Source organism: Pyricularia oryzae, chromosome 2, assembly GCF_000002495.2.
Source record: "Pyricularia oryzae 70-15 chromosome 2, whole genome shotgun sequence".
In the NCBI taxonomy this organism is placed as follows: Eukaryota; Fungi; Ascomycota; class Sordariomycetes; order Magnaporthales; family Pyriculariaceae; genus Pyricularia; species Pyricularia oryzae.
Window position 1 is genome coordinate 2,962,477 of NC_017850.1, and position 11,166 is coordinate 2,973,642.

Genomic DNA, 11,166 nt, shown 5'->3' on the forward strand with positions numbered 1-11,166 from the left:
AATCGAGCTTCAGCCACTTCAGCCACCCAAACGACCCACTGACCACATGCGTATCCTAGCAAGCCTAGATTGCCTAGCCTAGGTCCAGAAGATACGGATACATGCCCAAGGTGCCTTACATAAGGCCGAACTCGCGTCGGCAGCATGACACGCGGGGACACGGGAAAATTCAAATCCAACTGCTGAATAGTACCTACCACCTTACTAAGTTACTCCGTATAGTTGTTTACTAGCTACAACGGGAATATTGACAGGACCCCTCTTCCGCTTACGAATCAACAACAGCTTTTACCAGTCCCAAGCGACCCAGCTTTTTTTCCGTAGTAGAGATATTCCGATTGACCAATCTGATACCCCACCCAACTTTACCCTATAGCAATAGTCTTTCTCTATCCAACTTCACCCCTCCTCGCTTTCGGTGCCGTCTGATATCCCTTGCAAACAAACGCATCACCGAAACCTAAAACTCGCAACGGGCCGGACGCGTGCAGCACGCATCGCGAACCAGCAAACAGTCGTTCAAGCTGTTTTCATCAGCCTTTAGACGTACCCTCCGTTCAAGCGGTCCCGGCTTACCAGCAGCCCTCGTTGTTGCCGCCGGTGTCAAGGAACATCCGCCACGTGCGAGCGAGATCAAGAAGGTTGCACAGGCCAGAAGGATGCACAGCAAGGTAGTTAGTATGTCCATTATCAAATCACTCGTCACTGATACTCGCCCTCTTTGGTTGTCCAAGCGGGCGCGTGACGCACTCTGGATGGTATCAATATACTGACATTCACGTACCATCGACAGTCATCGGGTCTGGGCCCGCCGCCCACACGGCCGCCATTTACCTGGCGCGAGCCAACCTGAAGCGTGAGAAATCGGTCCAGTTATAAGGGATATCAGGAGTTGTGATGAAAGGACCAAGGCTGACGGATGGCGTGGTACGAACAGCTGTCATGTATGAAGGTTTCATGGCCAACGGTACCGCAGCGGGTGGCCAGCTGACCACGACCACGGACGTGGAGAACTTCCCTGGTTTCCCCAAGGGTATTGGCGGCCAGGAACTCATGGTACGGCATTCTTCCGTTATGCTTTGTGACACACGTATGGGCAGGGTTACAGGAGATGGACACTGATTGATCTTCCTTTGCCACCCCACAGGACGCAATGCGCGAACAATCATCCCGCTTTGAGACCGAGATCATCTCCGAGACCGTTGCCAAGGTTGACCTGTCCTCGCGCCCTTTCAAATACTGCACCGAGTGGTCGCCGGAGGTCATGCACACAGCAGACACGCTCGTAATCGCAACGGGTGCGTCAGCCCGCCGCCTTGGCCTGCCTGGCGAGGACAAGTACTGGCAGAACGGCATCTCGGCCTGCGCCGTATGCGACGGTGCCGTGCCTATCTTCCGTAACAAGCCGCTTTTTGTCATCGGCGGTGGCGACAGCGCAGCTGAGGAGGCCATGTTTTTGACCAAGTACGGCAGCCACGTTACAGTGCTTGTGCGCAAGGACAAGCTGCGCGCCAGCAGCATCATGGCCAAGCGCTTGCTGTCGCACCCCAAGGTTACAGTCAAGTTCAATTCGGTTGGAGTCGAGGTCAAGGGTGGGGAGGACGGTCTTATGAGCCACATGGTCATCAAGGACGTCGTTACTGGCAAGGAGGAGACGCTCGAAGCCAACGGTCTATTTTATGCCATCGGACACGACCCGGCCACTCAGCTCGTCAAGGGGCAGCTCGAGACCGATGAGGAGGGTTATATCGTCACTAAGCCGGGTACCCCCCTGACGAGTGTCGAGGGTGTTTTTGCTTGCGGCGATGTGCAAGACAAGAGATACAGACAGGCTATTACAAGTGCCGGTAAGTTTTCCGCCCTGCCGACCTTGCTCTCCTAGTGAAACATCAAAGCACATGACAGGTCAGTCAGGATCAGACTAACTCTTAGACTCATAGGTTCCGGTTGCATGGCCGCCATGGATGCTGAAAAGTTCCTGGCTGAGCAAGAGGACGTCGAGCCCGATCGAGAGGCGCGCATGTAAGCGTGTCACATATTTTGATACTTCTTATATCTCAAATCGGCCAGCGTCTGCCGAGGCTTGTGATTGCGTTCCGAGAACGATTCAGCGATTTATACGGGGCTAAACTTTCAACTGGCTGTTTGGACTATGATAGATGGAAGAAGCTAAAGAAAATAAATATATACATATGTATAGATTCTATAGAGAAGGCACACCCTCAGGGGTGTGTTGCGTGCATCTAATCGTCCGTTTGTGCCAGCATGGGTATATTCGGTACACCATCCACTATCTGTAATATCTAACCACTGGAGCAACCCCGCTCGACTGCTTAGAAAAGTGGTGAGGCTTCTGGAGACGTCCTGTGGCCCTTTTTAACAGCCTCTTCACACCAAAGTGGTGAGAACCCGGTTTCACAAGGCTTGTGTGGAGTTACAGGGCAGCCTTGCAGAGTCTCGGAGCAAATCTACAGAAAATGCCTATATTTGACTGAGAAGTCCGATTCTAGTCAGCCAAGCTCAAGCTACCCGTAAGTGGATGCTCACCATCGAGGTACACGGGAACATCAGTGCTCGCATGTATATGCTAGTCTTGGCAAGGCTTAAGCTTGGCTTCTAACACCTTAGTTCTGGCTATGTATGGCGAGAGGGATAACGCTGTCCGCATCACATTAACTTTTCAAAAGTGGGCCTAAAGGCATTGTCGCCTGTGTGTCGTTGACAAAGCTCACGATATCAGGTGCTGGAGAGCAAGCACAAGCTTAGTTTCATATGCTGATGTGCCATGCCGAAAGGCTACGTTGCTCAACCTGGCCCTTCTTTTCAGTATCCGGTATCAAGACTCGACTGCTTTGTACCATTTCCATTCCAACAAAACAGCGGCTTAAAGGCACAAGTCCACCCACACCACATCCGCAGCGTCAGCAACAGCCCTATTCCAGACGATCATAAAGCTGTGCGACTCAGTTCTCCCGGCGCAAGAAGGTTTTTTGAAGGCGAATATGCCGTCTTTGCATTGCATCGAGCGGTCAAAAAGCGCTAGACTAGTATGAACCATGTACAAATGCAGTTATAACTTATCCCCTTTCTACATGACGCTAAAAACACACACTCGCTACGTTCCGCGCCGGGACCGGCTTACGGGCCACCAAAGGCGGCCTTTGTCGAGGGGGAGGGGCCTCTGCTGCTTAATTGCAGCCATCTTTTTTGACGTATCCCAAGACATACAGTACATAAGCATGACGGGTCAGCGCTGTCCAACCCTCACTGCTCAATACGGCCTTCCACCTGGCCGACCATGCACCTAAATACGGCAAGAAACAGGAAGAGGAAGAAGAAGAAAAAGGAGAGAGAAAACAACGAGTAAGAGGTTGGCAAGGGTTGGTAAGCGTGAAAAGATATCGGCAGGCCGTTGCAGCAACAAGGCTGACCACCCACCCACCCACTCGGCTGCACATACTCATACCCACACACACACACACACACACACACACACACACACACACACACACACACACCCCAAAGCCAACAAGGGTGTGACGAACAACCGTTTATCAGGTACCTGGTCTTGTCGTGTCTCTTTGACATTACGATTAATCTAAAACAAATGAGCAATGTGCCCATGCATCATGCAGGTTGCTGACGTCTCGGGATCAATAAATGGCACATCACAACCACGCCGAAAACCAAACGAATGAAAAGGCTTCGATCGAAGGCCGACAGGGCACACTGGAAAATCAAATCTCACAATCGTCCATCCAGACCGTGTTGGTCATTTTGCCCTCTTTGATTTGATCTATCATCAAACTGGCGTAGATCAACATTTTTCAATGCAACCAAAGACGTGGAGGGTGACAGGTAATCGAAGGAAACAACGCAGGTGTGAGGCGAGGTAGCGGCCTTGGCGGCACAGTAAAATATGCGAATGGGATAAGCATGGCATGTAGTATAATGTGTCTCTGTTCAAATGTATCATGATTTATGTCTGAATCTTTCGATATGTCTCGTCGATGATATGTCGAGGGGTGTCCGCTGGACAAGCCCAACCAAGAACGAACGCCTTGAACCATGCTTTCGCTGCATATAACCTATATGCCCAAAGTAAGGTAACGTATGTATCGTAATGATAAAATGTCCAGCGCTTCATAGCTCCGTTTTGCCTCTTTTGTCTCATTAAAAAAGTAACTCAAAAGCAAAAACAATAAATTCATCATCCCTCCGTGATTTCGAGGTCCAAATTTCCCACCCAACGTTTCGGGGCATATCAGACAAAGGAAACAAGATGATAGAAAAAAAAAGGTGAGATAAAAACAACAACAAGCGGTCATACAGATCGTGAAGAAAAGCAGATCATAAAAAGGTGTGATGCTAAAGAGTGTCGGTAAAGTTGGGTGCAGATAACATGTGGTCATGAAGTTGAGGTGCTCCAGGCGCATTGATTTGTGTCGTGAGTTCTCGTAGCGTCTTTGTGTCGTACGTGTGGTGGCCGACAGTGCCGCCGTCATTTCCAGTCGAAGGTGAAAGGCAAATAAAAATAATAATATGCGGGAAGGGAGAAGGAAGAGACGCCGTCGCTCAATGATCCAATCCAACCGAATGTAACTGACAAAGGAAATCAAATAAACAATCTAAGCCAAATGTAAACTGCCGATCATCAATGGATCGTACAGGTCTCAGATGGCAAGCAAGACATGAACAGAATGGTATCATGTAACACCAGCAAGGGCTGGTGTCGACACTGATAATCGGACAAGTGTCTCAATTGGCACGAATGACCAACTTGGAAAGGAACTTGTTGGATAGAGAGTCGAAGTCGTAGCGGTCGAACTTGGCATCGGCACGGCCCCTCAGGTATTGTTCTGTTGAGGTATGTTAGCGTTTTGATCTTTGCATGTGAAATACCTAACACGGCTGGAACAAAAAGATCAAGTTGGGCTATAGGATACATACCATGCTTGGTCACATGTTGGCGCACTTCTGTCATGGCCTCACACACAGCCGGGTTGTTGTTGAGCAGCTGGCCATGCCTGCGTGTGTCCCACTCGGTGAATGCGGGAAGCTTCTGGGAGATGGCGTGGAAAAGACCGACAATGACACCAACGGGCGTCGACTCCATGTCGTTGCAGAATTTGTTGACGGCGATGGGGTCGGGTACGCGGTAGTGGCAGTCGAACTGCATCTCCTCCCAAACACACAGAAGAATGGCGGCGAGCATGAAAATGGTCGGCCAGTTCTTGAGCCTGTCGCCGCTGTAAACGCTCGAGTAGAGAGCAGATAACTCCTCGAGGATCTCCTTTTGCAGCTCGCGCCACATGTCGGCCATGGCACACTTGATCTGGAAGTTGATCATGACGGGAGCGACGATCTTGCCAAAGTACTTGGAATCCTCGTCATCAATCTGACCCTCGGCAAAGTTCTCGGCACCCTGCTGCTCCACCATGGTGATGTGAAGCGTCAGGTTGTAGGCAAGGACAAGTTTGAGCGCCTTGCGGATCACAGGCAGCTTCTCCTTGACGTAGAATCGGTGGGCCGTCTTGAGGATCTCGCTGATAAACGGCGTGCCCTCGAAGTGGTCATCGACGAAGCTCTCCCATGACTGGTCAATGTGCTTGTCAAGGTACTGGTCCAGAGACTCAATGCTGATACCATCCTGACCGACATCGAGCCTCTCGGTGCGGATCTCAAAGTCGATGGGCTCCTGGTCGGTGAGGTGAGACTCAACCCAGTCAACGTGGAAGCAGCTCTCATCGGCAACGAAGACCTCGCGGACCATGATGGGGAGGCAGTATCCGTAACCGTGCGTAACCCACATCAAAGTCTCCTTCTGGGCAAAACCCTTAACGTTGTAAACCGAGACGCCGCGGTCAAGGTGGCGCTCGTAGTCGGCCTTCCAGTCCTTCATGAAGTAGTTGACGTCCTTGATGTCGATGCGAGTGCAAGGCACCTGCCACAGGCGAGCATGTGACGGCTGGCAACCCTGGCAAGGCTCGCCCTTGTCGCAGGTCTTCTTGAGGAACTTGCAGCGCAGACAAGCACGCAATTTCCTGATCTCACTCGCCTGTTTCCTCTGCTCGGGCAGAAGAGGACCCTTGCGGCGGCCAACCTTCTTTTCTGTCTTGCCGTCCTTGCCAGTTGACGTCCTGCGAATGACAGACTTGGTGGGCTTGGAAATTGGGCTCTTGCGAGGACCCGAGGTACGGCGGGCTGGGGGTGACGCCGAAGAAGATGAAGCGCCCGCTCCCGAACCGCTGGCTTGTGCGGGCCTGGTGGATGGCGCGGCAGCCTTGATGGGCATGGGTCCGACAGCAGAAGCCGGGCTGATGGTCTCGGTCTGTTGATGGTGGTGGTGATGGTGGTGACCATCGCTCGAGAAGCAGTTGCGGTGGTTGACGGCGTCGAGAGTGTCAGAGCCAGGAGAGAAAGGAGAGTACGGGAAGTTGACTTCCTCATAGCTGCTGCCAAACTCCAGATCAGAATGCGAGGAGTCTGAATTTGACCTCAGGTGAAGGGTCTGGCCGGGGTTGAAGATGGCCGTGTTCTGAGCCTGTTGCGAGAACCCAGTAGGATCGTGGTAGGCGGGGAAATCCACCGTCGTCCAGCCATTGTCGCTCCCAGAGTTGAGAGACAGGACCTCGAGATAAGTACCTGTGGGAGAATGGCTTCCCAAGCTGCCCACGTTTGGCATGGCATCGGACATCTGGTGGAAAGGCGTCATGGTCGTGCCAAAGTCCTGCCAATTTGCAATGCCCATGTTCCAGGTCAGGGCCTGGTGCGGGTTCTCAACCGTCGACATGTTGCTGAAAGTCGGCTCCAATTGAATGGCAGGCTCCAGGGCCCCCGTCGTTGCGGGAAGGTACTCAATGGGCGTGTGTTGGAAACCCGTCCCGAAGGGTCCAAAGCTCATCAAAGCTGCGGAGTTGTCCTGGAACAGCGGCATATTTTGGGGGACCTGGGTCTGGTGGGACTGTTGTTGCTGCTGATGTTGCTGCTGCTGTTGCTGGAGTGCCCAGTCTGTGAGAAGCGGTAGAGCGGTAGTCTGGAACGGTGAGAGCTGGTGTTGCAAAGGGCTCGAAGCAGCCGAGCTGTGGTGGCCCGGCGAAGAGGCCTGCTGTGAATCTTCGGGTGACGAAGCCGAGAGGCTCTGAGATGTCGGGGAGTGCATCGGAGCCACCGCACCAACAGAGGCTGCCATGTCGTACGACACCTGCCAGGCACCAGGGCTCTGGCGATTTGATTGTGACATCGTGGTGATGGTGTTTGCCGGTGCCGTTGTGGTAGTTGCGGCAGAGGCGGCGGAAGTCGTTACGTATGCGAAGTTTTCCCTCGCAAGCTGTTCCAGAAACTGGTTTCCTCGGTAGTCGTAAGTCATCGTGAAAGAATCGGAAAAAAAAGAGGAGAGAGAAAAAAGAGGATCGAGGCTTGTCGAGGGTTTGATAGTATTGTATCGTCAACGGCTGTCTACACCGCTTGCTCTGCTTTGAAACGGTGCAGATGCGGCACTGACACTGGCAGCGGAAGCGGTCAGCAAGATTGAAGAGCAAACATCACCGTGAAGCCGATTCTGAGACTGCCGGTTTGGGGGAGGTCGTGGGAAGAGGAACCCAGAGAGGGGGCGGCGACCTCTTCCCATACAATCTCGAAGAAGCGGTGTGGGAAGCAGTTTTAGCAGTTGATTGGGCTTGTGGATACCTGCCTGCATACTGTGGTACGCTCGAGAGGGGCACCTCGTCCAGTGGCTGGCATTCCGCTAGGGTTGTGCTGGCGCCAGCCTTGGCAGACTCCGACCCAATCAGCATTGCACCACAACGGTCATGGGGAAGCTATGGGTGACTGCGCACGGTCCGGGTACCGGGGGGCTTGCTAGCGATGGATTTGCAACCACCCCGGGCGATCAAGTAGCAACATTCTCTGCTGATAGCCGACAGGAGGCCAGCGGTTTACTAGTGTAGGTCTCGCCCTATGCCAGCCGCCCAGCCCGCTCATCAGGGTCCGGCCCAGCAATCAATCACGGGATTTGTTTGCTTCTGGACCTCTGGATCTTTGGATCTGTCATCCCAAGATCTTCAACTATTCATCTGGTCGTCGCCTCTTTTTTTTCGTCTAGTCTAGTTTATCTATTACTCCGGATGTACACGACGTAAGGGCACTGCCTATTTAGTTGGTCACTAGTAATCTGCATGTCGGAACCTAGACCAAGGTACGAAGTACACAGTAGAGACGAGATTTTCGGTGTCAATCCCTAAGCGGGCACTTCATACTGTTTCCCCAGCTGCAATGTGCCTGGTTTAGGTACTTCGTAATAGTTTCCAGGCTTCAGGATGCACAGCATCCACTAAAAACCCCATGGGAATTAATGGGATTCATTCGCTTTGTTTTGCCAGTTGGACGAATTAAAAACCGGGACTTGTTCTGCTTCGCCCCTCTGCAGCGTCTCGACCTCGTCCTGATATTAAACGGTACGGAGTACATGGCTATCTCCTTAAAAATCAACCAATCAAAAATGCTAGTAAACATGTGGGAGCCCAGAAGCCGTGCTTGATTTTCATCCCGTCCAATGTCAGCAGCAAATACAGTACAGTATCTGTTTGTTCCCTTCAATCCCGTCAACGGGTAAAAGTACCGAATTTGCCCACAATCAAGTTCACGACTCGTCCAATCGACGCGTTCCGAGGTATGCCCGGTTTCCGCTCGAGCCAGGGGCGTTTCTCGGCGTGGATTGGTTGTTGGCAGGCAAATTATGGTAACGAATTGTCCCGTTGCCCAACATCTCCGGTGCATTCCCCCTCGGCTGGAAGCAAAAGAAAAGATGCGCCGAACTCGACGCCCGGCCTCGAATCCCAACGGTTGCAAAGGCTTGAAAGGCTAAGGCGTTAAAGACTGGGCAAGGAGGTTGGGTGGCTGTCATTCTATGTCATGATGCTTTGGATCCGAGCTAACCAGCAAGGGTCACTTGTTTTTGGGTTGTCCATGATCCGACAGTCGCCGATTTGATGTCTTAAACCCTGTACTCTATTTAGCAGGACCCATAGCAGTCATCGTCAATTTTGCACATTTTCCTGTCTTTAATGCACGGCAGATGATGCAAGGGCGCAGCCTGGACGGATAAGAAGTGTATGGAGTAATCAATTGATACTCGCTCTGTATCTTGCAGAGTGAACAACTTTGAGTACCAAGTTCCTGCACAGTACAAGTGTCAACAGAATTGGACTGTTTTGAAAAGGTGGCAGGTTACATTCGCTTCAGACTCGACAATGAAGCTAACCTTGAAAAAGCAAGCAGCTTACTACCCACCTAGTCCTACTTTGTACGATTGTACCCCACGCTGACATGGGTTTTAGCTGTGCCGCCAAGGGACGCCCGGGCCATAAGAGATGTTTTCTGTGCCGAAGCTGAACAATTGTACCTTGAATTTTGAGGCGGATGGATGTCAACCGCAAGGGTCTTTGCAACCAAGGCTTTTTTTTTTTTTTTTCTTCTCTCTCGGTCCCATCGTCAAGCCCACAAAACGCGTCCATGGGCAAGACAAGCGCGAGGAGAATTTTCATAGTCAGCCAAGGTGGGCTGGCACCAAGAAAACAAGCACCAGCCGGCCTACCACGTAATTGCGAAGTCCTGCGCGTGTACACACAAAAAAATAAGTTTGGCTGGACAAGTTACTTCCTAGGTTAAAAGTTCTTCAGCATGATCCACATTTTGCTTTCCTTTCCGGCCGGGTTTGGCCGGGTTTTCCTTGAGTCTTTCAACGGCAAAGAGGACCACCGATTCAGAATTGGGCCAAGTCGATCCCAACCCCATACAGTCTCCAAGCATACTACCAATAGTAATTATTGACTCCCTAGGACGGAGGTACCTATTTTCAGATGCGCTGGACATTCAGACGGCGGTCAAAGATCTGATTTAATGCGCCTGGCTGGCCAAGGATCTGTAGCCTGGTCTGTCAAGGTAAAACGATTGAGCTATGGTACGAAACGGCCCCGCGAGCCATACGGAGTAATGGGCGCGATCTTTACATAGTGCGTTCCGTAGGTACTCCCGTGGTAAAGCCCTTGAAGAGGTTGACCGCTAGATCTGCCAGGTCCACACGACAACAAGAGCAACGCCACAGCCCCTCTTAAGACCAGCTCGTCTTTCAGGGCTATCCCAGCATCGCAGCATTGCTGCATGTGAATGACAGGTTATCAGCCCATGAAATAAATGATATTGAGGCCTAGCTTGAAAGGGCCTCGTTTCCGGATCGAGGCAGGGGCGAGGGGGTGTTGCGGGGTTACTTGTTGAGCACTTCTGTAGTTGGCTGGATTTCCATGTTGGGAGCGGCAGTGTCCTGTCCCAAGGCTGGTGGATTGGTACGGAGTAGGTAGACGTACCTTAAGTGCCTGAATATGTTGGACAGCGTTGCGATGCCGTGCTTGCAGATGCAGCAATCAGCCATCCTAACCCAAGCAAGCCAAGGTAGGGTAGTCAAGCAAGTCAAGGTTGTCATTGAACTAGGGCGACTGATGTGCAACATCACCCTACAATAGTCTAGCACCGTAGGTAGGCAAGGTGCTTTTTAGAGACTCACTACTCTGTATAAGCCTACCACGTGAATACCTAGCGTAGCGTACGTAGGTCCTGGCTTGCTGGTCTTGTGTTGTCTTGCCGGCAATGGCGCCCAACTTTGAAGTAAATCACATTGGTGCTCAGCCATCTTGACGTGCTCATAGCCTTACGTTTTGAGTCCCCGCAGGCTTCTTCTCATTTTATTGGATACGGACGTTGACACTTGTTTTGCCACAAATTCTGGCTGGACCAGACGTGCTCCTCTACCAGGCTGCAGGCTCCTCTAGGATGAAGGCAAGCGGGCCAGCTGTCATTAGGTGATGCTACAGCTAGTGGCGCGCCGGTGCTCAAGAGTCTCGGACTTCCCAGCCAGGTCACTTCTGCCACTCTCTGGCTCTCTGGAAAGATCCGATGCCTGTGTGCAGGCTGATCCGAAATGGCTTGACTTAGTACTTCTATCAAAAATGTCGATTTTAACCTGACATTTCGTGCCAAGTTCAAGTGAGGTATGCTTTGTATAGCTCGAGAACACCAGAAGATCCGTGGCGTTGCTCGCAGGTACTTGACACATTGGGCTCATGGTGGAATTTTGCCTCGAAGCCCATGACTACCTAGATGTCTGGCCTT

General features: G+C 51.8%; 3 protein-coding genes across 3 annotated transcripts; 1 reads left to right on the forward strand and 2 right to left on the reverse strand.

Annotated features, from left to right (window-relative positions):
• The first annotated feature begins 160 nt into the window (after positions 1 to 160).
• MGG_01284 (thioredoxin reductase) lies at positions 161 to 2,324 on the forward strand. Its single transcript, XM_003714154.1, has 5 exons — positions 161 to 678; positions 794 to 856; positions 938 to 1,056; positions 1,148 to 1,847; positions 1,941 to 2,324. The coding sequence occupies exons 1-5, from the start codon at positions 660 to 662 to the stop codon at positions 2,024 to 2,026; spliced, it is 987 nt and encodes a 328-aa protein (XP_003714202.1). The 5' UTR covers positions 161 to 659; the 3' UTR covers positions 2,027 to 2,324.
• A 1,650-nt stretch (positions 2,325 to 3,974) lies between these two features.
• Positions 3,975 to 7,667, reverse strand: MGG_01285 (C6 finger domain-containing protein). The gene is made up of 2 exons (XM_003714155.1): positions 4,951 to 7,667; positions 3,975 to 4,859 (listed from the first exon to the last, which is right to left on the reverse strand). The coding sequence occupies exons 1-2, from the start codon at positions 7,367 to 7,369 to the stop codon at positions 4,759 to 4,761; spliced, it is 2,520 nt and encodes an 839-aa protein (XP_003714203.1). The 5' UTR covers positions 7,370 to 7,667; the 3' UTR covers positions 3,975 to 4,758.
• A 2,103-nt stretch (positions 7,668 to 9,770) lies between these two features.
• On the reverse strand, positions 9,771 to 10,163 carry MGG_15661 (uncharacterized protein; the record flags this gene model as incomplete). The annotated part of the gene is made up of 1 exon (XM_003714156.1): positions 9,771 to 10,163. One exon carries the CDS (start codon positions 10,161 to 10,163, stop codon positions 9,957 to 9,959), a length of 207 nt encoding a protein of 68 aa, XP_003714204.1. The 3' UTR covers positions 9,771 to 9,956.
• Between the last annotated feature and the right edge of the window lie 1,003 nt (positions 10,164 to 11,166).